The 27,455-nt window shown below is 39.6% G+C and overlaps 1 protein-coding gene across 1 annotated transcript; it reads right to left on the minus strand.

The window, feature by feature from the left end:
* Positions 1-10,853: 10,853 nt before the first annotated feature.
* Positions 10,854-15,332, minus strand: LOC141557954 (chymase-like). The gene is made up of 5 exons (XM_074294387.1): positions 15,228-15,332; positions 14,239-14,386; positions 13,344-13,479; positions 11,873-12,127; positions 10,854-11,213 (listed from the first exon to the last, which is right to left on the minus strand). The coding sequence occupies exons 1-5, from the start codon at positions 15,286-15,288 to the stop codon at positions 11,070-11,072; spliced, it is 744 nt and encodes a 247-aa protein (XP_074150488.1). The 5' UTR covers positions 15,289-15,332; the 3' UTR covers positions 10,854-11,069.
* Between the last annotated feature and the right edge of the window lie 12,123 nt (positions 15,333-27,455).

The following is a 27,455-nucleotide window of genomic DNA, read 5'->3' on the forward strand; positions in this document are numbered from 1 at the left end:
AAATCATTTAAGGTGTGAAGGTGGGTGGTACGTATCTGGGTTTTCTGGGTTATTACATGGTTGAAATGTAGTTCAAACCCAAGGAAAAATTGAGGGGAGGTGAACTGAACCTTATCTGGAGAAATAAACAACCCTCTGTTTTTTAAGGCAATTATCAGTTGACGTGTTATTTTAGTCAATTCGTGCTCAGAAGGTCCTGCAATGAGTATGTCATCCATGTAGTGGATCACATAAAGGTGTGGATAGCGCAGTCTGAAGGGGTCTATTGTTTGGGCAACATATTTCTGACAGAGTGTGGGGCTATTAGTCATGCCCTGAGGGAGGACCTTCCATTGGAAGGGGGGGAGGGGCCTATGCAATTAGTGATAGGGATAGTGAAAGCAAACCTTTTGGAGTCCTCAGGGTGTAAAGGAATAGAAAAAAAGCAGTCTTTGAGATCTATAACAATCTTATGAAAACCTGCAGGGATTGCTATAGGGGTGGGTAAGCCTGGTTGTAGGGCTCCCATAGGGACCATGGTTTTATTCACTGCTCTCAGATCATGGAGTAGTCTCCATGAACCTGATTTCTTTTTGATGACAAAAATTGGAGTGTTCCATGGTGAGTTAGAGGGCTCTATGTGACCTGCAGTTAATTGTTGTTGGATTAAAGTTATGGCAGCCTCTAGTTTTTCTTTTGGGAGGGGCCACTGGTCGATCCAGACGGGGGTGTCTGTTTTCCACGTGATTTTGTCCGCCTGTAGGCTGGGGGGACCAGTGGCCCTTATGAAAAATGGTTTTGAAAACCAAGGCCAGTGCGATCGGGGTGTGGTTGTATCTGTAGAGGCTGAGTGATACCTTGATTATTTTTCCCTAGCCCTTGACGGGGGAGGAATCCCTGGCTTAGCATTTGTTCCGTGATAATGGAATTGGGGCTGCACATAATGACTCCCATTTGCGAGAGAATATGTCTCCCCCACAAGTTAACAGGGAGATTTGGAATTACAAAAGGACGGACTGTTCCTTTGTTTCCCTCTGCATCTTCCCATTGTAACAGTTGGGAGGATTCCATGGTGTTGCAGGTTTGTCCTATGCCTTGTAGATGTGTGAGTGAGGGCTGTGTGGGCCAGGTAGTGGGCCAGTAGGTGGCGGAAATGACTGTGGCATCGGCTCCTGAATCAATTAAGCCTGAAAAGGGTTTGCCTTGTAGCTTAAGCGTTAGAGTGGGTCTTTCTTGGGATAGGGCCTGGACCCAGTAGAGGTCCGAGGACCCGGGTGTGGATTTCCCCTTTGTGTTTTAACTGCCGGATAGGAGGTATCTAAGGGGAGCGGTAGGGCTTGGGCTAAGCGTTGATAAGGCTGGATTTCTATAGGATTTTGTGTGGCTGAGGCTAGGATTTTAATCTCCCCTATATAATCATTGTCAACCAGTGTAGGATGTATCATCAGCCCCTGAAGGGTGGAAGAGGCGCGGCCAATGATAAGAAAAAAGGATTTTTGAGGGGGGGGGCCGTAAACGCCTGTGGAAAGGATTTGAGGGCCATCTTCAGGTTTTAATATTGTATGGGCGGTGGCACACAGGTCCACTCCCTCGCTGCCTGCTGTGGCTCTGAAGAGTTGTGTGCGGGCAGGGTCCCCGTGGCTGTCTGAACAGATCCTTGAGGGGTCCGGGGAAGACCCCGTCGGCCGTTTCCCTGCAGGGGGCCTATGACTTTTCCTTCCACATCATGAGTGGAGCGGCAAGTATTGCTCCAGTGATAGCCTTTCCTACATCTAGGACAGAGGGAAGCTGGTGGTGGGCGTTGAGTGGGCATGTTAGGTGTATTATTATTAAGGGGACAGTGTCTAGCGAAGTGTCCCTCCTTGCCACATTTGAAGCATGTCTTAGGGCCCTTAGCTTGCTGGAAGGCGGCGCCTATAGCTAGATGGACTGATTGTGACATTTTGTCAGCTGCCTCTCTAGTGGCATCGGCCGCTTCTTTTGTAGCCCTGGTCACTTTATCAGTAGCGGGGTCGATATCCCTACATAATTTAATCATTTCATCAAGGGTTTTGTCTCTCCAATGTCCGCGTAGGGCATTGCGGCAAGGGCCATTAGCATTTTCATAAGCAAGTCTCCTAACAAGGTGGTTTTCTGCTGCTTCTGCCCCTATAGTTCTTTCTGCAGTTTCTAAAAGTCTACTAATAAATTCTGAATAATCCTCTCGATTGCCTTGTACAACTTTGCTCAGGGGGGCTAAGGAGGAACCTGCCGTTGGCAGCGCCCTCCATGCACCGATAGCAGCCGCAGAGGTTTGGGACAAGAGTCCCCAAGGGAGTGTCTTTTGTTTGTCTTCTGAAACATACGCACCCTGTCCTGTCAATTTGTCAAAGGTCCAGTTTTTCTTATTGGACCTAACATTCTCTTTTTCAAGGGAGGCACATCTATCGAAAAAGTCAGTTTTCCAAGTAAGGAATTGTGCTCTAGAGAGAGGCCTGAGCTACTCTGATCCATTCTCCCGGAAGTAAATAGCCTCCTTGGCCGATAGCCTCAAGGGCAGAGATAGTGAACGGGGCGTTAGGGCCATAGTTTTTGACGGTAGAGTGAAGATCTTTGATGTTTTTGAATTTAGCCGTCTTATAAATACTCTTAGGATCATTGTCAGTTTCTTGACTCGGCTCCTCATTGTCCGAGTCTTCTGCCTCTGATTCCTGATCCTCCTCTATAGTTACTGATATCTCATGCCCACGGGGGGTTGAGACGGTCGGGTCCGAGGGGGGGGGGGGGGTTGTGCCTCTGTCTGGCCTTTTAACATGGGAAAAGCCAGAGGGACTTTCTGGGGTTTCTTATGTTTTGCTTGTTGTTGGCTAGGAGTCATGAGCATAGTGGTGGGGGCATTTATAGATAGTGAATCTTTGAAAGACTCCTGAATGTCTTTAAATTCTTTTGTCATTCTAGCATATTGATTTTGTAAGGCCATAACCTCTTTTAATTTATGTAGTCTCCTAATGAGATCCTCTCTTGCATTATTCAGATCTGCGTCTGAGGAATTGGGAGTGCAGGCAGAGTTTGTTGCTACAGGTTCTTTGTTAGCGAGAAATATATCTTGGGGATTATAAGTGGCGGCTTCTGCTTCTAGATCGGCCGCGTCAGTATCATCTAAGGGAGTGTCTTCTGGGGTTTCCTTTTTAAGAGATTTTTTGTGACTTATCGGAAAGATAGGGAAGGAAAAACCTTCTGGGGCTTCCGAGGGAGGTGGATATGTAGGTAACGGGGGATAAATAGACTTGACAGTTTTGGTTTGGGGAGGGGGAGTCCCTAGAGATGGCAATGGGGCTTTAGGGGGGGTTTTAATTTCTTCCTTTGAAACATCGTTCTTAACGATAGATTGCTCAGAGGAAGTGCGAGACAGCGGTCGCAAGCAGGATTCTGCACTGATAATTAATTGTCTTATTCCGCCGTCAGAAGCAGCACTTTCTACAACTTCATTGATTAAAGTCCAATAAGGGAAAACATTTATGGGGACGGAATCAGGTCCTTCTCGGTTAAGAACTTCATTCAGATCACGACCTACTCTCTGCCACTTAGCGGGGTGTATTTCTGGACCGTTTATTATAAACCAGGGACAAATTTTGTCAATATAGATAAAGAATTTTATAAGATCCTTTTTCTTAACTTTTAAGCCTCTTTCTCTAAAGCTTTCTTTGAGATCTTTTATAAAAGCTTGTTCTTTAGAGAGTTGGGAACCCATGAATGCGGCAGATGGCGTACTCACCGTTCGCAGTCTTTTGATTGCTGAAGTAGGGGGGTCTGGCCAGACGGGTACGTTCCTTCTCCTCGCCGATCTGCTGGGCTGCCGCGAATCTTCAGGTCCCTGTTCGAGGGCGCCAATTGACCCGACCTGCGGGTCTCGAACTAAGGGGGTCTGAAGCCGCGTGTCAACCTGTAAGCAAAGCTAGTAAGGCAACAACCTGGGAATGGGTGAAGAAAGCAAGAGGCAGAGACAACTCTGTGCAAAGCAGAATAGCTCATTTCTTGGAGGAAAGTACAAGGCTTATATATGTTTCCAGAGTATAGGTTTGAAAAAACAGTTCTGTGACTATGTGACTAGGGGAACGTTTGATGATTAAGGAACATCTGGTGGTAGATATGTGTGACCTTGTGATATTTTATGGCAGGATGCTCTCAGGCTAAGAAAGAATGCTTTATTGTTAACACCTGGGCTTTATGACCTTCAAGGCAGGATGTTCTCATGCTTCACTGTATTGCTTATCAGTTCTTGGTATTTGGGGTGTGGGGCAGGGGCTCCAGCAGAAGTTATGAGCACAATTCAAGTATGTAAGAACTTGCAATTGCTATCTGAAAACATGTGTCATTATATCCTAATAATAAGTAGGTGAGTACTTGAGCTAGTCATCTATCTGTTGCTAGATGCATATGTCTGTTTCTTTTAGCATTTCTGTTGCTGCTGACTTTCCTGATAGGCCTCTTTATTTGTGATGTTACCTACTCTAATTACTGGGGACACAAATGGATGGGGTGAGAGGTGGCCCTAATTTGTGTATTGAATGAATAGGCTCATCAGACTCTAGGCCATGGTCAGAATAATAACTAACCAGAAGGCAAAAGCACTGGATTTGTTAGACCAGGCCACTCAGTCTAGAGAAACAGTACTTCAGCATCGATATTAGATTACTTGTTGGCTGAATAAGGTGGAGTTTGTGGGAAATTAAATTTTTGCTGTGTGAAAATCGGTGATATGGGCAGGTAGTGAAAGAAATTGCCAAAGACATCAGAAAATTGGCTCACGTCCTATTCCAGACCTGGTCCCCACCATTTAAAATCTCTGGGTGTCTTGGTCTGGAGGCAGCTGGTGGAAAGAGCCTTTGGTTGCTGCTGATAGCTTTAAGTGGAGTCATACTACTCCCTGTCTGCCCTGTGTGATACAGCTTATTACAAGGGTAGTGCAGAGATCACTAGCCAGGATGGTAAAGATTGAACAACCTGGAGGGGGAAGTTCAGTTGGAGTATTAAAAGGACCCCAGGAGAGAATAAGGACAAACCAGGTCCAGAGGGATTGGAAACTGAGAACAAGAGGGTTGAGGAAATGTGTCAGGAATGCTGTGAGAGGTCTTCAAAGGTTAGTAAAGGAGGGATTGATGATGACCTCTCCTAAGAATGTGGCCTTAACCTATGCCCTAATTGTGACTTGAGACTTTGCAATAATTTGAGCTATAGCTAAAAGCTGAAGGTGTTCCATTATCTTAGAAAAACATTTCTCTCCTGTTCCCCATCCAACTTTTCATTAGAATTTAAATACTTAATAGGTAAAGTGTGTTCTGGGGTGGATATTTAGTCTCTGGGTAAATTAGAACTCTTTAGCTAATGGGAGAAAATGTCAGAAGGGGGGTGGGGGTTTGTGTTAGGGTCTATATAATCCTGTGTTTGCAGCTTATGCTTTGCACTTCTCCACTGATACCTTGTCTGTTGAGAGTTGCCCTTTCTCCCCAGATCATAATAAATGCTTTTATCTTGAGAGTCTCTGATTTTTACTTGGGTAAGGGTCACTTGTCCCTCACAAGACCATAGATCTAGAGCTTGATGGGACCTGTGAGCTTACCTAAGTGCAACTCTTTCATTTTATAGGCAAGACCTAAAGAGGTTTAAGTGTCTTGTCCAAGATAAAATTGGCAGTATGTCCCAGAAATGTGATTTGAATCCAAGTCCTTTTGACACTGTATGACAGAGCTTTTTCCTTTGCACTTTTGAGGAGTTCAGAAAAATGGCTGTTTCCTTTAACCTTTGTATTCATTGTAGTAATTGGCCCTGTTAAGTCAGAAAGACAATTTTTGCAGACCAATGGGAATTCAGAGAACATTCTTTCCATACCTTAAAGGGAAGCTCTCCCAATTGACATAACAAAGGTGCTATTGCTACTAGGGCAGTCTGTACTCAATGGAGATAGTGCCAGGCCTAGAGTCAGGAGGACTCATCTTTGTGGATTCCAAACTGACCTCAGACACTTTTTAGCAATGTGACTCTGGGCAAGTCACTTAACCCTATTTGCCTCAGTTTCCCCATCTTAAAATATTCTGGAGAAGGACATGGCAAACCACTCCAATATTTTTGCCAAAAAAGTCCCAAAGGGATTCACAGAGTCACATATTTTGGTATCTCTGTTAATTCTGGTAAATAGCCTCTCTCTGTATTCTGGACAGATCCTGTCCTTAATGTCCACAGATCTCTCTGTCTCCCTATGACTTCCTGGGCTATTCAAATGACTCACTGTGACACTGTCTTGCATTTCCCAATAAAGTTGCTATCTGGTGACTTTTCTAGGTCTGTTTGGGGGATTTTTTTTCCCTTTCTATTGTGTGATCTTGGCTCTGCCTTCCCCAAATTTTTTTGTGAAAACTATTCTTTAGAGAGAATTTTGGGAAGATAGTAAAGTAGGTCAGTAAATTTCAAGCTCTCCAGATTTCCCCACAAAAAGAACAAACTTTTACCTCAGGGCGAGCATAGACTGCTAAAAAATCAGGTAGACTTGGGGGTAGATCAGAGGACTTCCTGGAACAACCCAAATAGACCTGAAGAAAGACCCCCAAATGGAGATTAATTGGGACGAAGGGCAAATACCTCCATGTCACAGAAACTTTCACCTAGTGGGGACCCCTGTGGCCAGGTGGCTTTGGCTGGAACCACAGAAACTTTTACCTCCAGGATTGCTTGAGGAGGCCCAGGTTTGAATCCTTGAAGAGTGAGGGAACTTTGGCTGATGGAGAATGTCAGCCCAGCTGTGCTGACAGCTGTGAGACCCTGGAAGAGAAAGAGCCAGCACACTGGGAGTGTGCAGAGGCTGAGGGGCAGGAATTCTGCTGGCTACAGGCACTTGCAGGATGGGGGAGCTATTGGTTTGGGGTTTCAGGTCAGGAGAGCAGAAGTAAAGCTAGGGGCATCATCTTCACATTCTACAATGAGAGATGCTTACACTAATACTTCTCATTAAAAAAGATGAATTGGCAAAGAAGAAAGAATCCAACTATAGAAAGTTACTATGGGAATGAAGGAAACCAGAGTTCATGTTCAGAGGAAAAAAGCTTATATCCCAAAGAGTAATATTAAATGGCTCCCTGTCCAGAGAGAATTTATAAAATAACTCAAAAAAGAATTTAAAAATTAAATGGGAGACATTGAGGAAAAACTTAAAAAATAAAAATCAACCAAGAAAAAGAAAATTATGAAAAAAAGTTAACCAACTGGAAAAGGAGATAGAGACTTAAAGAAGAAATTTTGAATTGTGCAAGGAAAAGGCAATGAAGTTGAGACCAAGAAATACAAAAACAATATAAAGAATGAAAAAACACAACCTGAAACATAAACAGAACAGATCTAGAGAACAGATAAAGAAGAGAAATATAAGGATAGTTGGACTATCTGAAAGTTGTAACCAAAAAAAACCTTGATACAACAATGCAAGAAATAATCCAAGAAATTTGTCCTGGAATGATAGAACAAGAGGTGAAAGTAGAAACAGAAAAAAAATATCAATCACCACTTTAAGGAGATCCTTTGTGGAAAATACATAGTAATATTATTGCCAAATTTTGAAACCTCCAGATCAAAGAGAAAGTTTTACAAAAAAACAAACCAATTCAAATATGCTAGAGCTACAATTAGTATTGTACAGGAATTGTCAGCAGCCACAATAAAAGACCATAGTTCCTGGAATCAAATATATTGGCAATCAAATAATTAGGCCTGTGGCCAAAAATATCATTTCCAGCAATATTATTTATAATATTGATTGAAAAAATTGGACATTCAATGAACTTGCAGAGTTTTAGGACTTTAAACCAAACTCAACTCAATAGAAAATTTAACATTCAAGAATCAATATCAAAGATTTATTTCAAGGAATTTTAACATAGACAAATTGTTTTGTTTTTTACATGAAAATTTATACCATATGTTTAAAATTGACATCAGCATTTGGGCAATTGAAAAGATACTTTGGGACAGAGTTAAGTATGATCTAACTCTAAAAAGCAAAACCACCTCGGAAAAGGTAAAAATAATAATTATATAAATAAGATGTAGGGGAAGAATAGACAGAGAGGCATTAGAGAGATGAGGAAAACTTACAGTTCTGAAAACCTACTCAAATAGAGAATGAGCTAAATAGGAAACATTACATATATACCATGAAGGGTATAGCATTCTCCAAAATATGTAAAGAAATTAGGGCAGAGAATTGGGGAAGGATAAGCAAAGGGTGAAGGAAGAAGGCAAGGAAGGGATTCAAAGGTGAAGGGAAATTAAGTAATAGCAAAGCAAGTTAAGGAGCAGAATTAAAGCAAAAGAATTAGCAGGTCTAGGAAAGAAGAAATATAAACATGAAAAGGATCAAGAATAGAATGTTAGGGGAAAATACAGTTAGTAATTAATCTTAGACAAAGTCAAATTTAAAGATTAAATCTAGAGAAATCGACATATGTCACCAGGTATATATAAATATACATATGTGTGTAAAGTATATGTAGATATATGTATGGATGTTCTATGTATGTGTGTATATAGAAATATGTATGTGTATGTCTTTAAATAGGTATGAATGTATATGTATATGTTTGTGGGTGTATATATGTGTGCATTTAACACTAGCTTGCTTAGAGTTGGGGATGAAAAGGGAACAAAGTAAAGTGTGCAACAGAGAGCAAAAGAACAACCTACAAGGAAGCAATGAAAAGATGGGATACTCATGAATATAATTTCTTCTACTTTTTTTGAACTGGAAATTTGTTAAATATTTTGAATATTCCCTCATGTTCTGCTGGTCACGTGATAATGCCCTATTCTATTTTGTTTTATTTTTTTCTAACTTTGTTCCATTCTGTTTTTTACAAATAAAAAAAAGTTAAAAAAGAAAACTTGTTTAGGCACATTTTCCATAATTTATACCTATTCAAGGCAGTTGATGTTTTTGAACATGGATGTAAGACTTTAGATTTGTTCCTATTAAACTTAATTTTGAGAGAAAATTTTTTTAATAGAATACCAACTTGAGAGTCAGGAAGACTTGGATGCAAGTATTATTCTGATTAGTTGTGTGATCATATACAAATCACAACTTCTCAATGCCTCAGGAAAGCCTCTGAAACTATAAATTATGGAGGAATTGCCAACTGGCACCAATATGGGGAATTTATCACAAAATCCCTAAACAGATTGAATTATAAGATTGGTCCTCTCAAACCCTCATTTTTCCTCCATCTTATTAGAGTTAGCCCATCATTCAAGCTTATAAAGATAATCAAATCTTCAACTGAATGTTTTTGGATCCTGATTATTTCATCTAATGTATTTACTTTCCTTAACTATATTTAAGTCTATGCATTTTGTAGAGATGCTTTCTATATGCCCATCAATTGGGGAATGACTGAATAAGTTATGGTATATGAAAATAATCTAATATTATTTTATTAAAAATGACAGATTGATTTTAGGCCTGGAAAGATTTACATGAATTAGTGCTGAAAGAAACAAGTAGAACCAGGTCAATATTGTACATAGCAAAGCAAGGTTGTGCTATAATCAACTATGACAGACTTTATTCTTCTCAGCAGTTCAATGATCCAAAGTAACCCCAATAAACTTTGGATGGAAAATGCCATCCAAATACAGAAAGAGAATTATGGAGACTGAATGTAAATCAATACATGCTGTTTTTGCTTTTTTTTTTTTTTCCCCATGGTTTTTCTCCTTTGTTCTGTTTCATAAAAAAATATGTAAAAAATGAATGTAACATGTATAATCAAAAAAAGTTTTCTATATGTATGGGGAAAATAAAAATGAAAAAAAAAGAGAAGTGCCATGTATATCCTCATCCAAGTTCTAGATGAAAATGTTGAATAGCAGCGCACAAAGAATAGATTCCCAGGACACTGCAATATAGATCAATATAGACTGATGATTGATATTAATGACTACTTTTTGGATTTAGTCACTCAAACAATTTCAAACATATTTAATATAAAATTTCACCATGTTATAATTTGGATGATTAATGCCATCTTATCCATAAGACTGTCAAAGAGATACTATGGTAGTAGGAATATAGAATTAGAAAATCTGGATTTGCTATTTAGTATCTGTGTTAAATTGAGCAAGTAACTTTACTTTAATCTGTGCCTCATCCTTGAAGCAAATGGAGATAGAAAAGATATCCTCTAAGAACCCTTTTAGCTTTAAATCCTGTGATTTTAGAACTGTCAACTGGCTTGTTGAAATCTAAGACTATAGATTTCCTCTTATTTATCTAGTGACCCAATCAAAAAGGGAACTATAAAAGTGTAGCATAAGCTATTCTTGATGAAACACTATTACCTCTTATGAAAGATTATTTCTTCTTTTCTTAAATTTTAAAAATTTATGTCTTTTGCATTTTTTTTTGTTTTTATCATTTTATTTCCAAATGGTCCTTTCTTCTCATTCATCTCAGAAGACCATTCCTTGCAGCAAAGAATAAAGCAGAAAAAGAAAAAGCTTTGCATCCCCTTTAAAATGTTCATAAATATTTTTTGAAGTAATATAAATATAAGCCACCATTTTGCTACGAACTATAGTGAATCTCACTAGCTTATCATGTGAAGGCCGTACTCTCTTCCTTTTTTTTTCTTTTCAAAATAAGGCCAGCAGTTTTAGTAGCGTCCAATTAAAACCTAATGCAATGAGTGGCCATTAGGAAACGCCAGCCAAGAACAATGAGGACTATTTACTTCCACTCCAAAACTGTAAATACTGACTCCCTCTTCTCTCTGAGGGTCCTTTGCTGCAATGCTGACTACCTGCAGGGAGAGAAGGGACTACAGTTGTGGAGAGTAATCACGGACACAAACCTGGATGCTTAGGTTTATTGCAATCATAGTGAACCTTCAATTCATTGTCCAGAGTAACTCTTCATACTCTTTAACCTCCTTCCCTCCCACACACATCTTAGATTCAGGAATGAAGCTGGACAGACAGGGGGACAGTCCTAGTATGAGGGACAGTCCTAGAGTGGAAGGCTGGGCCCAAGAAGGGAGATTCCTTTTTGCTGAGCCAGGGCCACAGAGCTAATTTGCATTTAGGATTTGGTTGATCCAGGAGATGTAAGGAGCAATTCTTGTGAAGACAGAAGGCGGTTTTGGACTGTTTCTTCCACGTGAGACAATGCCTTGGGCCACACCAGAACAAACGAGGGGTCCTCCAGAATCTCCCTGTTAGACAAAGAGGAATAAGTAAGAAAGGTAGATCCTCCCTTGCCTTACTTAGGCCTGGCTCTTTCTGAATTGGTTGCAGAAATCCTGGACCTTCCTGAGTTCATAAGTTCCCTCACAGATTCTTTTCTTGGGTCATATCCAGAGGCACCTTCCCACCCAGGCTTCCTTCTCTCCTCCCTATCAGTATCTCTCTGAAACTCTTAAGTAGGATATGGGGGAGGAGGGTACAGAGTGAGACTTCCATGCTCCCACCCACTAGTGCTAGGGAAATGGAACTTCGATTTGGGGATTTGGAATATTTCCTATTCTCTCAGACCTCATTTCTTCCCCCCAACCCTATGCTCCAAAGCCCTGCCCAAGTCCTGAATCCAATGAAAGTGCTGACATCATCCCTTCTTAGGAGGGTTCTGACAGAGAGAGAGAGAGAGAGAGAGAGAGAGAGAGAGAGAGAGAGAGAGAGAGAGAGAGAGAGATAGAGAGAGGGAGAGAGAGAGAGAGAGAGAGAGAGAGAGAGAGAGAGAGAGAGAGAGAGAGAGAGAGGGAGGGAGGGAGGGAGAGAGAGAGAGAGAGAGAGAGAGAGAGAGAGAGAGAGAGAGAGAGAGAGAGAGAGAGAGAGCACAATTTCCAATGAAGAGAAATATGATTTGTGGACTCACCTTTAATGTTTTTTTAGGTAATTTGGGATTCCCTACACACAAGTGGGAATTCTTATCAAAACATTTAAAGCTACTGCAGAAACTGGGTTTCATTAGTGTCAGTTCCACCTCCTGTAAAGTGTCTGATCTTGGGAGTTTTGGTCCTGTCCTTCCCCAGCCAGCTACTAGACATTTTTGCCCAGGTAAGACAGAATTGGATGTTGAGGGCAGGCGGAGAGTCCCCACTGCTGTTGTCAGTTTTGCTTCCTTTTCCAGCTGTGAGAAGGAAGGAAAAGGGCTTTGTCAGTGCTGGGGATGGGTTATATGGGCTGGGTTAAAGGCTCCAGAGAGAGATGCAGGGACGTCAGATTCTTGAGAAAACAAGGGAAGACAAAAGGAAATAGTATCATAGAGTGGGGAAGGAAAAGGAGCATAATTTCTCACATGTATGTGGTATTTTATAGGTAGCAAAGTGATTTGAATGAATGAATGAAAATGCATTCATTAAGCACTATTTGTTTCCCAGGCAGCATGCTCAGCTTTTCTCACAACATTCTTGTGAGGTGGGTAATGAGGGAATATTCTATCATTCCCATTTTACATATGAGAAAACTGAAGCTCACAGAGGTTAAATGACTTATCAATAGTCACCCACGCAGTAACTGGTTGAAGTTAGAACTTGACCATGTTTTCTGATTGTGAATCAGTGCTTCCTACTAGATCACACAATTCTCATAGACGGAAGCCCCTAAAACAGCTATCACAGTGTCTCAGAGTTATAACGACCCCCAAACATCACAGTATGATTTGTTCCCAAATAGAAATGTCTTCCTTGAAATCCAACCTTTGAGGACCTTCAGTAATGGGAAATTTACTACCTCCTGAGTTGCTGGCTTATTGGTCTAGTGGAATATTTCACGAAAAAGCTCTTGGATTTGAACTCTGAGAAGGTCCGATTTTGAGAGTGTTAGTGGGGAGAGGGTTGAATTTGGAGCCAAGAAGACCTGGGTTCAAATATTGCCTCTAGCTCTTTGTAGCTTTGTGATCCTGGGCAAGGTGTTAAACCTCTCTGAGCCAGAGTTTCCTCATGTATAAAGTGAAGGGGTTGGACTAGATAGTCTCTAAGATTCCTTTTAAGTCTAAATCTGTGATCCCACGAGGGATACTTTTTCTTCTTCAGACAGAATTGAAATATGGGCCTCTCCACCCCCTCCTCCCACCTGTTACTAATGGTTCTGTTCTTTGTGGAGAAGTAAAATATGCTGATCTGCCCTCCCCCCTCCCAACAATCTCTGAATATTGAGCAAGGAATACAAAAACAAGAATGGACTCACACATCTCTTTGTTCAACTTCTCATGATATAGATAAGAAAATTGGAGGTTTGAAAGTTCTAGTTACTTGCCCAAAGTGACAAAGGTAAGGCAGGACCAAGATCGAACTAGTGCCCCAAACTTATTGGTTCCCAGTTCTTTGTTTTCTATTAATTATTACCTTTAGTAACATGATGTCATTGAGAGACTTTTTGGCATTATATTCTGGGTGAGGAAATTGTTTTGTGACATTAATGATCTGCCAAGTCCGTTCTGTCTTGTTGATGTTATATGCTCCAAGTTTGACTGAGATGAAGCTGTTGGAGAAGCAAGAGAAGAGGGAGGTATTAGGAGTTTCAGATTCTTCATGAAGGGAACATTTTGAGAATGGAGTCCAAGGACTCTCCTACAATGTCAGTCTCTCCTCTCTGTCTCTATAGCTCTCTCTCTATCTCTATAGCTATATATAGGTGGGGCTCAGGGGTAGGATGTGGGACTCAAGCAATCAGGGCTGAAGTACTTGTAAGGCATAGAGACAGTTCCCTAACTTCTTTGGAAGGTTGTCCAGATGAGTTCTGGGTGACAAGTGGATCTGCTTGTTTTGCCTCAGGCTGATCTTGATTCAGCCTCCAAAGAATAAAAAATCCAGAAGACCAAGAATGAAATTAAGAGGAGCTTCACTGCAATGTGTGCTCCCAGAGAACCCTGTGATAGAGTTTAGTTCTCCATAGAACTATAATTGCTAAGTTCTGGGAGCACCAAAAGCATGAGTATCATAGTGTCAGGGAAGAAGAAATTGGCTGAGCTATGGAATCTTGGGTGGTAAGATCTGAAACATGAGCTTCATCATTTAGGGCGGGACAGTCATCAAAGGTGGATTGGGCTGAAGGGGAAAGGGCTGATCTCAATCTGGAGCATAAACACTCTTGCTCACTCTTGCTTTTGTTCAGACTGGGGTTCTTTTTCTTCCAGTTGAGTAGCCCCCAAGAGACAGGAGTGACCTTATTAGGCTCTTATTTAATGCATCCCTCACCTGGTGAGTATCAGGGAGGGGGAAGGGGGACAGACACACTTACTCTCCTGCACAATGGGCTGCTGTCATCACAAAGTCACGGCGAATCAGGAACCCACCACAGCTGGACCGATTATTACAAAGTTTGATACTCAGAAAAGCCATGTAAGGACGGGAATGGGGCTTTGATTCTTGTCCCCCAAATATCTCATCTGAAAGAGAACCGTCCACATGCGCATACCCCAAACATATATATACACAACTGAGACAAAACATCAGGTCCATGGAAATAGTGGGATACCACCTCCAACCTAGCTGAAAGCCAAGCTACATAGGCTTTCCCTGAGTCATTATTGCTTCTCAGGCCTCATTTTTTCTCTTCTGGAATTAAGTCAGTTGCAATTTGCCACTATTGGTATAGGAATTTTTAAGCCTTGTCCTTTGTGGCCTGGCAAACTCTCAAAAGATTTCTATACTTTGGTGGAGATACCGCCGGATTCCAAGACTGGTCCTTGGCTTTTTTCTGATTAAAAACTTGATTTTTCTCAGTTTACTCAGAAATAATCAAGTTCTGAAAAATTATTATACTAATGAAACTCATAGGAGATAGATCAATGAGCAGAAATTCATTAGGATTATACTTCCTGAAGTAGTGGATTCCACTTTTGAATAGATCTAACTCAGAATCTTGTGACCCTGAAATGTCACCATCACTATATTTCTTATATGCCCTTGCAATATCCATCTCTATTTCAGCAGAGGGCAATATCTCCAAGCTTGAATCCCAACCCTTTACCCCTTTACTTTTACCTAACCTTTTACCTTTAGTCCTTATCCAAGCACAAGGTCAGATCATAAGCTTGCCTCATGAGTAGAAAAAACTAAAATTTTGATAAAATTTGAATCAGGAGATCCTTTCCAGAAAGAGATTGGACCCAGTAAGAAGTGTCTGCCAGGCATAAGTCTCTGTCCTGGGACACTGCCACATGTCCTCCTGGGAGTGTATGTGGAACTCTGACTCAAGCCTGATTCTCTGGGCAAAAGGAGACTCACCAGCTCCAGTGTCATGAGCCAGAAGAAAAGTCAGCAGGAGGAGGAGGAGAAGGCACTTCATCTTCCCAGAGAGGATAACAGAGCAGATGCTGCTTCTGCTCCAGCTCTCTCCTACCTTCTGACATTTGTAGCTAAGGAAGGTAGAAGAGGGAGGGCCACACTGACCACAGGAACTTCCTGGTCATGATTTCTTCCAATGGGGCAGAGTCAGTTATCTAATTAAACAGAATTTCTCCTGCAGTTGCTCTTCACTCCCTTCTATGTTGTCCTGAGTTCTCAAGTTGTGACTTGGACTAACCAAGCTACTAACTAAAGTACTCCTCATGTGTCACTTGCTAGGGCTACATATACCAAAACCCTGCCCCCCCCCCAATAACAACCATGAAGACCCTCTCCCCAACCGGACCAATACTTGTTTTCAAAGTTTTTGCATTATCGACAATGTTTACATATTATATTATCAGAATATGTAAATCTGAGCAAAGATGAGTCTGAAGTTTTCTGGAAGGTGGATCATGCCTTCCAACTGCTGTAGACACTAAGTACTGGGCCCTTTTGGCCTTTCAGTAGATTAAAGAAAAGATAGAATGATAGAGTTGTAGTTAAAGTGAGGGGTATGGGAGTGAAGAAATGGTGGGAAATAGAAGAGAAAGGATACAAAAAACCCTGATATGACAAGAGGAAAGGAATGGAATTGTGGAAAAGAGGCAATGAGGTGAAGATAAAAATATTTATATGGAGGAAATAAGGTTGACCCCTTTCTCATTCAGTATCTCACTTAACTTTGTTGAGTACTGACTCAGGAGCATGCCCACCCATGACCTTGTAGGAGTATTACTCAAGAACCAAAAGTAATCCAGCCAAATCAATAATGGGCCAAGATCATGAGTGAAGAGATCTTTGTTTCTGTTGAGTCTGGGAACAGTAATGGGGAAACACAGGGAGGATATTTTCCATTAGCTCACCCACTTGATTCTTATCTTTGCCTCTGTCTCACATGCATATATATTCACCACCAGTCTTCTGAAGTGTTATGACTATTTATTACATTTATGAAAGTTCTTAAGTCTTTCCAAGTTCTCCCATTGAAGTCACTGTATGTATACATTTGTACTCTCATTTCTGCTTACCTCACTCAAGCCATTCATACTAGTTTCCCCAGGTTTCTCTGAACTGTTCCCATCCGTAAATTTTTATGTAATTATAAGAATATCCCATCATATTCATATGACATAATTTATTCATCCATTCCCTAGATGATGGGCATTCCCTTTGTTACCTGTTCTTTGCTACAAAAAAAGTGCAGCTAAAACTGTTTAGGAAACTTCTTTTTTCTGAAGAAAAATTGGGTTAAGTGACTTGCCCAGGGTCACACATATAGGAAGAATTAAGTGTCTGAGGAAAGATTTGAACTCAGTTCCTTCTGACTTTAAGACTGTGCTCTATCTACTGTACCACCTAACTTCCCCCAAGCAACTAGGTTTTGGTAGAGAAAAGGACAGTTGCAATTTCCCAGTATTGGTACAGGAATTTTTAAGGCTTGTCCTTTGTGGCCTGGCAAACTCTCAAAAGATTTCTATACTTTGGTGGGGATACCACAGGATTCCAAGTCTGGTCCTTAGCTTTTTCTGATTAAAAACTTGATTTTTCTCAGTTTACTCAGAAGCAATTAAGTTCTGAAAAATTATTATACTAATGAAACTCACAGGAGATAGATCAATGAGCAGAAATTCATTAGGATTATATACTTTCTCCAGTAGTGGATTCCACTTTTGAATAGATCTAACTCAGAAAAGCACAGAAAGGAACTCAGTGGCTTTCTAGTCCAACCTATTCATAAAAGGAATGAATCTCTTCACCTGACCATATAACCTTTGCATAAAAACATCCAAGAAGGGTGACCTACAAGTTCCTGAGGCATCCCTTTTTACTTTTGTATATCTCTGGTTGTTAGGAATTATTCCTGATATGTAGCCTTAACTGTTAAGATGTCTTCCTTAAATAGAGCCATAATCTTGAAAATTACTATCATGCTCTTAAATCTTTTCTTCCTGAGGCTATACATTCCTATATCCTTCCAATGGCTTTGAGCTATGTGTACTTTACAATGGGCACCTACTGATAGGGATCCAGAAGTTTTAAGAAGACTCACTGTCACAGTTGCTTATTGATTATATACATATATTTTAAAACATCTCTTAAATTGAATTTTGAAACACTTGCAATTTCTAACTTGGCTTCATAAATTAGATAGTCATGGTCCAATGGAAAGAACTCCAATCTTAGAGTGTGAACAAAAATCTTTGGTTCTGACATTTTTTTGGTTTATATTTTCAACACTGTAATCCTAGAGAAGCCATTTTAGCTCTGAGTCTCAGTTTCCTTCCAGTGATTATCTTATCAGCTGATAAAACCTAACAATCCCAGAAACATTCATGTTTTTTCTTTGGGGACTTTTAAGACCAATAGGCTGGGTCTTTTTCATTCCATAGCATCAGGAACAGATAGCCCTCCTCCCTAATCTTGCATACCCCCACCTCACTAATTACGCATTTATAGGCACAAATTCTGAGTCCAGTTTTGTCTAATACAATGAAAACTTTATTACAATAAACATGAGGATATAAGATACAACTGAAACATCAAGAGCATCCCCAAACTGAAAGCTATTTGAAGCTGTCATTTACAAACAACCAAGGTAAATTTAGATTATAAGATCCCAGTTTATCCTCTTGCTGATATATTGTCTCTGTAGGAATTCTTTCCAATCATCATAAACTCAGCCAAACATCTAGTGTACCAGAGTTTTTTTTTCCTCCCCACAAGAAAGGTTCTCTTGACACTATACAGATTGATATATTTATAGGTATATGACATAGCTTCTAGGTTTTCCCCACCTAACACAGAAATATACCTTCTCCATTAAGTTCTTTGAACTAGGAACAGTTGTACTAAACAGCTTCAACTAGAATAAGTGGGCCCTGGTCTTTGAAGGAGACAGAGCCTGACTCTGCAGTCTACAAACAAGACTATAATCTGACCATGAAGTGAAGTGAATGGTGGATGGGAGAGGGGAGATATTTATGTGATGTATTTTCCCACCTCCCCTGTTAGAGACTTTCTAGTGAAGAAAATTCACTTAAGCTTCTTTACTGTCTTGATCCCCTTTCTCCCAGAAGTAAGTCAGCCCCCATTTTCATTCACCAATCTCTTTTGCCTTTCTCATTTCCTAATGGATTGTGCTAAGCTTATTATCTTTAGGTTGTTTCCCAAGAGGGCCTGGAGATTTGGTTATTCCCCTTATCAAATTTCTTTGTGCATCAGGTTGGGGATCTGTGATGGGGGAGATAGCATCACTATCTCTGATCACATCTTGCAGTTATACAACAGGTCAACAGTCTTCTATCTAGGGATCTATGTGTGTTGGGAAGGTCATTATGAAACCAACAGTTCTTTACTGTGTCCTCACATGGAGATGATCTGATCTGAGTCCCTGATTGTCTCAGAGACTCCGGACTGAAGCTTTGTCTTTATTCCTTCACATCTTTGTGCTTCTCTTCAGGCTGGTTCTACTCATCAGGATCCAACTGATGAGGCCTCTCATAACAGTCAATTATAACACTACCATCTTTTAAATTTACAAAATGTTTTCCTTTGAGTAGAAATATTGTTGTCTCTGCTGGAGGGGATATTAGAACTGGTAGATAAATGATATTCTAGAGTTCACCAGTGTAGCAGGGCTGTTGCTGATTGGTGAACTTTCAGAGTAGAGGGCCAGAACTGTTTAAGAGTGAGTGAACCTGAACCATGTTGCCTGTGCCAACAGGTATTGGGGTTGAATCCATGAGTGCCTCTGTCTAGTTGAAATAGGGAGAAAGTCTCAAAAAAATTTGTGTGATCTCCATTTAAAATATAAAGAAACTGAGGTTTAGGGTGGTTCAATGATTCATCCACATTTGTACTGCTTATAAGCATCAGAGCTGAGATTCAACACAGAACTTTATAGTCCAGTTTTCTTTTCCCCAATGCACCTTTCTTTCTCTCCTCAAACATTTTCCTACTTGAAGTCTGTTCCTTTGCACAACCTTGGCTGGGTTTTGCTCCCTTCTATATCTGGAACAGAGAAATTGTGTTCTATGCCTCTTGACCTCTTCTGTCCCTATCAAAGTTTGTTTCTAAGCATGCAGCTATGTATGCTCTTAGAATAGAACTGTTAACTTCTCTCTTTCTACCTTCCTCCATGTCTCTCCCTCCTCCATCTCCTTTGCCCTCCAGTTTATGTTCTAGATTTCAGAGAGGTCCCTGAGATTCCTTTTGTAACATACTACAAAATGTGCTCCCCTTTCTCTTTCATGTCCCCCTATAGTTCAGGGGCTAATTTGATGATATTTGTCTTATGTGACTATTGGAACAGCCACCAGGTTTTCCCTTTGGTCTACAGAAGGGAATTGGGCTGGACCAGAATATAGAGACCAACATTGAATCTCCAAGAGAATAATACAACTAATAGTAAGTATACTACCTCAAAGGTATGATATAGGAAGAAAAAAGGCTAAGGAAGCTTGGCTCAGTTCTTGGATAAACCAGTATTGTTGGCTTTAAGAGTTGTATTTGGACTATTCACATGCTGGTGAAGATGGGCAACCCCATAGGGGACTCTAGCTCTTTCTGTTCTCTTCTTCCATTTGCTTCTCTGTTATTGTTTGGCTCTTGATGATCCCATTTGGTGTTTTCTTGGCAAAGATACAGGAGTGGTTTGCCATTTCTTTCTTCAGCTCATTTTATAGATGAAAAAACTGAGTTAAGTGATTTAATGAGGGTTGTGCAGCTAGTAAAGTGTCTGAGGCTGGATTTGAACTCAGGAAGATGAGTCTTTCTGACTCTATGCCTGGTGCTCTATCTTTTCATTAAATCAGGGAAAGTAAGCCAATCTGTTAAGAAGCATTTATTAAGTGCATACTGAGCGATAGACACTGTACTAAATGTTGAAGGTAATAAAAAAAGGGGGAGAGATAAAAACCAGTTCTTGCCCTTGAAAAGTTCACAGTCTAATGACTGAGAAAATAAGTTAACAAATATGTACAAGCAAGCTGTGGCTTGGAAATACACAAAAGACAAAAACACAAAAATGAAAAGGCATTGGGAAAGACTTCCTATAGAAGGTGGGACTTTAATCAGAAGTGAAGAAAGACAGGGAGGTCAGAGGCAGAAATAAGGAGGAAAAGCATTATAAGTATGGGGGACAGCCAGAGAAAATATCTAGAACCAAGAGATGGAGCATCTTGTTTATGAAACAGCCAGGAGACCTCTGCATTGAAAAGCATGTGTGTAATTGTGGTTAGGTGCATGGAAGAGATAGGACTGGAAGAATGGGTGCATGTGTGTGGATATGTTATGAAGGGCTTTGAACACCAGAGGATTTTTATTTCATCCTGAAGGTAATAAGGAGCCATTCAAGTTCATTGAGAATGGAGCATGAAATAAAACTATGTCTTAGGAAAATCACTTTGCTGGTTAGGGGAATTAACAACAGAAAACAAAGAGAAGATTTTAGGGTGAAGTAGATTGGATAAATCTCAGAAAGAGTCTCAAATCTCAAATTTAATTATTTGTCTCAGGGGAGACAATTTGCTTAATATTTGGAATTTTTTTTTTCTTGGATGGGGATGTACACACACACACAAACACATACATATATACACATATATTCCTATATATTATGTATATATGTATGTGTTTTATACATATATAATATATATATATACATAAATATATGCATATATGTATACATACATATATTTATAAAAAAGGACTTACATTTTAATGTACAAGATAATATCAGGAACTTACATTCTAATCATGGAGATAACATCAATGTCAGCTAAAAGGAAGATAAGTGTGAAAGTTATAGGGATAATGAGGGCCATGGAGGAGCAGATTAATATATTCTATGCAGGAAGAGTGGTTGCTGATTTGATCATGTTTCCAGAACTGGAGATAAGATTATTGGTGGGGAATTTGTGTAGGAAAGGTACTTATAAAATGGTCAAGTAGTTGGGCTATGGAGGAGACAGCTGGGAGAAGGGGAGTGAAGCTTGCCTGGGTTTGCCTGAAATAGTGGCCAGGAGAGTTAGTTACCAATGAGAACAGCAGTGTCCCAAGGTGAAAATTCTGGAAATGGAGGATTAGGGCCCAAGCTGTGCAGACTGTTAATTGTTCACTGTAAGCATTTACCCCTTAGAAATCCACAAGCAATTCAAATGTGAGCTTGATTTATTATTTTGTTGAATATTATTATACAGCAATAGCATTAAGCTTAAATGGAAACAGGGCCAATAAATTATAAGTATCCTTGTGGACCATGTTTTTGACTTTAAAAACCCAACACTTTTCTTTTTTGATTAAAACAAAAACACAATTAAAGCAGATAGGAACTCATTTTTTGGTCTGGCTTGGGCCTTTGGAGTTTATTGAGTAGGTTTGTGGGAGTGTCTGACATGGTCAGATTTATACTTTTGGAGGATACTTTGGTAGTAGAGGAATGGACTAGAGTGGGAGAGACTTGAGGCAGGAAGTCCAATCACCAGAGTATTGCAAGAGCCTAAATGTGAGACAATGAGGGTCTGCAATAGTGGGAGAGCAGTGTTAGGAACTCAGCAAGAGATTTAGTATTAGTTTTGTGCTAACAAATAGGACAAAAGTGGTAACATTTTCTGAAGCAAAATCTGATCCTTTTTAGTACAGGTATTCTCTGGAACATTTGTTGTAGGTGGTGATTTTTTTCCAGGTTAGATTTAGAATTCTTGCAGACCTTTCGTATGATTTGGGGATAGGACTGGATGAGATTGTGTCAGTTTAGATTTTACCTCTTATTAATATCTTTATGAAGCCAGAAGAAATTTACAGTTAATTTTGATTTAGAGATGATTGTAATTCTTTCCCCTATTTCCCATCACCTCCCCAAAAGGCTGCTGCTTAGAGGTGATAAAAGGAAATAAGACATTTTACAAATGAAACAGGAAATATATTAGAGATAAGGTTGTTGTTCAAGATCTCCATGGTTCAGTACCTTCTTTATGCTGCTGCCTGAACACAGTTGTTTAACGGGAAAAATGGGGTTCACAAAGCTAATAATAGAATTGACAGCCTTTTGTACTTCTGCTTTCCTTAGGGATTTGGAGCAATGTTGTGAAAATAGACAGAATAAAAGTTCCTGATCCTCCATTTCTGACTTCACTTTGTTTTCTACCTTCCCTTTTCTTTCTATCTTCCCATTCACTTTTATATATGACTTGGGTTATAATATAATATAATATAATATATTGGGATATAAGGATCTGGGTTGGAGGGAATGATTATAATTATAACTTTTTTTTTTGACAGTACATATGCATGGGTAATTTTTTACAACATTATTACTTCTATTCTGAATTTTCCCCTCCTTCCCTCCACCCTCTCACCTAGATGTCAGGCAGTCCCATAAATGTTAAATGTGTTATAGTATATCCTAGATAAAATATATGTTTGCAGAACCTAATTTCTTGTTGCACAGGAAGAATTGGATTCAAAAGGTAAAAATAACCTAGGAAGAAAAACAAAAACACAAACAGTTTACACTCATTTCCCAGTTTTCCTTTTCTGGGTGTAGCTGATTCTGTCCATCATTGATCAATTGGAACTGAATTAGATCTTGTCTTTGTGGAAGATATCCACATCCTCATATAGTATTGTTGTTGAAGTGTATAAAGATCTCCTGGCTCTGCTCATTTCACTCAGCATCAATTCATGTAAGTCTCTCCATGTCTCATGTAAGTCTCTATAGTCGTCCTGCTGGTCATTTTGGAGGGAATAATTAAAAATAATTCCACTTCTTCATATCTCCCTCTCTTTATCATTGCTGTTCTGATCTGTATCCCCAACCCCAACAGTTTAGGTGACCAGGGGCAGGGAAAGTTGAGCCTTCCCATCAAGGGAGCCTCTTATTTCCTCCTTTTCTGAAATTTGCTTCATAAATTAAGACAATATTAGATTAGCATAGAGTTAAGGGATCTGATCCTGGGAAGGCCCTTGGCTGGGATTTGAGGACAGTTTTTCAGGGTCAGCATCTGGAAGTCAGTGTAAACTCCAGACAGGCAAAGTATGATCACTGGAATGAACCCATTCACATGCACATTAATTCATAGTGTCAGAGATTTTTAAGGGTGTTCTGCAGCCATTTAGACCAGACTTCATTTAGAATCATTCCTTTGACAGCTCTAACAAGTGATTGCTCTGTCTATACTTTAAGAGCTTCGTTAAGCTCTCCATTACATTCATCTGAGAGAATGAGTTTCCATCACTGAAGTATAAACACTCAAAGACCTGAGAGATTTATGATGAAGTGGAGCACCCACCCAAGGATTACTGCCAGATCTCAAACTGCCACTAGTACCATCACTTACTTTTGGTTATTATTGGGTAATTTTCTATTTCTATTACTTAAGGATAAAAGTGGGAGGAGGGCAGAGAGCAGTATATTTCCCCTCTGAAGACCTTGTCCTAGGTACCAAGTGTGCCTTCCATTTCTTCTTATGCATAACCTCTTTTTCCCTAGAAATTTACCTTGTATAAAATGATTGAAGTACACAGCTTCTTCAGTGAGATAGAATATAGCATTTAAGCCACAAACCTTTAAGATAACTCACAAGATAAGTTATTTCATGTAGATTATAACGTGCATTTTGGACATTAATAGACCCACCTTCCTTTGTCTTGGCTTCCTCTGTACTATCTAATCCAAAGTCCCATTTGCTGTCTTCTCCATGAACTCTTTCCTGAACTACCTAGTTATTTATGTTCTTGCTTCTTCCTTAGATTACCTTCCATCACAATTATTTATCCACATGCTTTGTACCCCAATAAATAAGTTCTCTAAAGGTCTTGGCTTTCATTTTTATTTTTTGAATTCCCATGGTATAGGACAGTGAGCCCACCATATATACTGCTATCCAGGAATAATGGCTTCTTTCTTACTGTTTTTAGTAGAGAGCATCCTGTCTCCAGACTGTGGGATGTCTTTCTTGCATGGAATACTCTTTCTCCTCATTCTGACTTGTGGCTTTCTTCAATGGTTCAGCTAAAATTCCATCTTCCCCAAGAAGCTTTTCCAGTCCACCTTAATCCTAGTGTCTTCTCTCTATTGATTATTCAGTTTATCCTGAACATACAGTTGTCTTCACTTTTTCTTTCATTAGACGTGAGATTCCTGAGGGCATGGATTTTTTTTGCTTTTCTTTGTATCCTGTGCCTGCATATAGTTGGTGCTTCTTATGGACTGACTGCCCTCCATGTAGTCAGTACTAAATAAATGTTTGTTGAATTGAGTTAAAAAGTAACTGTATATGTTATCACCAGAATACAACTTCTTATCTTTAAGGTTTACACAGAAAAGAGAAGCTGTATTTATGTGATACATCCAGAAAAATGTGCTCTTTAAGAAATCCAGCTCTCCATCACTAGAGATGGGTTATGGGGAGAAAATAGTTGTTGTCCAAATTCAATGAATAGCTTCAAATTGCTTAAGAAACCTTTTAAAGGCTGCAGCATAAGAGGAAAAGCAGCTTTATGGAAAGTCTCAGAGCACAATCACCTTGTAGGTGATATATGAAAAGAAATTCATGGTAGATAAAGAAAAACCTTCCAGGTAAATCACTTGGCTTTAACTTTTCCCTTTTTTAAGGAAAAAGGACTCACATGGGCAATAATATTTATAGTAGTCCTTTTTGTAGTAGCAAACTGAAATTGAAAACTGAATGGATGCTCATCAGTGGAGAATGGCTGAATAAGTTATGGTGTATGAATCTTAGGAATATTATTGTTCTATAAAAAGTGATCAGTAGGATTATTTCAGAAAAGTCTGGAGAAACTTGCATGAACTCATGCTTTTTGAAGTGAGTAGAAGCAAGAGCAACATTGTACAAAGCAGCAACAAGATTATGTAATGATCAATTCTGATGGATATGTCTCTTTTCAACAATGAGGTGATTCAGGTCAGTTCCAATAGTTATGTGATGGAGAGAGCACTCAGAGAGAGAACTGTGGGGACTGAGTGTGGATCATAGAATACAGGTTTTTTTTTTTACTTTTGTTGTTGTTGTTTTTTTCCATTTTTTTCTTATTTTTTTTTCTTTTTGATCTTAATTTTCTTGTGCAGTATGAGAATTGTGGAAATATGTATAGAAGAAATACATTTATTAACATATATTTCATTCTTTGCTGTCTAGAGGAGAGGGTTTTATAAAGGAAGGGAGAAAAATAATTTGGAATACAAGATTTTGCAAGGGTGAGTGTTGAAAACTATGTATGTGCATCCAGCCATTCTGGAGAGCAATTTGGAACTATGCTCAAAAAGTGGTCAAACTGTGCATACCCTTTGACCCAGCAGTGTTACTACTGGGCTAATATTCCTTTGTGTGTGTGTGTGTGTGTGTGTGTGTGTGTGTGTGTGTGTGTGTGTAAATCCCTTTTTCTTGTTGCAAGTTAAGTATTAGATTCCGAAAGTGTAAGTAACCTGGGTAGATAGACAGTAGTGCTAACAATTTACATTCACTTCCCAGTGTTCCTTCTCTGGGTGTAGTTGTTTCTGTCCATCATTGATCAACTGGAAGTGAGTTGGATCTTCTTTATGTTGAAGATATCCACTTCCATCAGAATATATCTTCATACAACATTGAAGTGTACAGCGATCTTCTGGTTCTATTCATTTCACTCAGCATCAGTTGATGTAAGTCTCTCCAAGCCTCTCTGTATTCCTCCTGCTGGTCATTTCTTACAGAGCAATAATATTGGGCTTATATTCCAAAGAGATCTTAAAGAAGGGAAAGGGACCTGTATGTGCAAGAATGTTTGTGGCAGCCCTCTTTGTAGTGGCCAGAAACTGGAAACTAGATGGATGTCCATCAATTGGAGAATGGCTGAATAAATTGTGGTATATGAATATTATGGAATATTATTGTTCTGTAAGAAATGACCAACAGGATGATTTCAGAAAGGCCTGGAGAGACTTACATGAACTGATGCTGAGTGAAATGTGCAGAACCAGGAGATCACTATACACTTCAACAACAATACTATATGATGATCAATTCCGATAGATGTGGCCATTTTCAACAATGAGATGAACCAAAGCAGTTCAAATAGTGCAGTAATGAACTGAACCAGCTACATACACCCAGTGAAAGAACTCTGAGAGATAATTATAAACCACTACATAGAATTCCCAATCCCTCTAATTTTGGATTTCCTTCACAGGTTAATTGTACAAGGGTTTGCTTGTATTTCTTCAGATGGAGAAGGAATCAGATGGGTGCCAACGAGTCATATTCTCCTTGTCCATCAGAAAGAGACAGAAAAAGAGAAATACCTCAAAACAAAGGAGAAGATCTAAGAAACATCTGACACTTAAAGAGCATGGCTAATAAGAAGACTGTTAAAGAACTTTAAAACCAGCAGGAATCATTGGATTTCCTAACACAAGATGAGACTAATGGACAATGGACTTATGGACATTTATAAATTCTCAATTTATGATTATTTGATCATGTTATTTGTTACATACTTCTAGCATGTGTTATGTTACTATGTTACTATGTGTTTATGTAATCTATGTAATTATGTGTAATGCCTCCCATATTGATGGATTTATGTTTCAAGGTTATGACCACCCTATGTCCAAAATCAAAAGAAAGGGGGAGATGTTAGGTTCTTACTAAGTGCTAATGAGATAATGAGATATTAGGTTGTTACTAAGTGCTAAGTCGGTACTTGACAATTCTCTAGTTCCAGCCTTTACTGGGGAGGAGCTTGCATGCTTAGGAGGAGCAAGTTCATTGGTTGAAGTAATTTTTCCCAGAAGCCTTTGCATTATCCCAGGCCCATTCTCTGGGAAGATAAGAAGGCAGCACTCAAGAGATAGGCAGTCTCTGTTCTAGGTCAAAGTTAGAGTGGCTCTCTGGAGGAGAGGGAGTTTTTGTCTAGACGAGAGACTTGAGGCTGCTCTCTGCAGGAAGGGAAGTCAGCTCTCTACAGGAAAAAGAATCTGTTCAAGAGATCTGAGTTGACACAGCAGATCTCCTCCCAGAGAGCGATCGGCAGCTTCTGGAGACAACAGCACGTTACACTATTCTTTTTGTACAGCAAAACAACTGTTTGGACATGTATACAAATATTGTAGTTAATTTATACTTTAAT

The sequence above is a fragment of the Sminthopsis crassicaudata genome, chromosome 2 (assembly GCF_048593235.1).
Source record: "Sminthopsis crassicaudata isolate SCR6 chromosome 2, ASM4859323v1, whole genome shotgun sequence".
NCBI classification, from domain to species: Eukaryota; Metazoa; Chordata; class Mammalia; order Dasyuromorphia; family Dasyuridae; genus Sminthopsis; species Sminthopsis crassicaudata.

Bases quoted from the DNA above. Each gene is read 5' to 3' on its own strand.
- LOC141557954 (XM_074294387.1), bottom strand. From the start codon at position 15,288: ATGAAGTGCCTTCTCCTCCTCCTCCTGCTGACTTTTCTTCTGGCTCAT. The intron at 13,480-14,238 runs GTAAGTGTGTCT...CTTCTCCAACAG, and splicing joins GCAGCCCATTGTGCAGGAGA to CTTCATCTCAGTCAAACTTG. The intron at 12,128-13,343 runs GTAATAATTAAT...TCCTTCTCACAG, and splicing joins ATGACATCATGTTACTAAAG to CTGGAAAAGGAAGCAAAACT.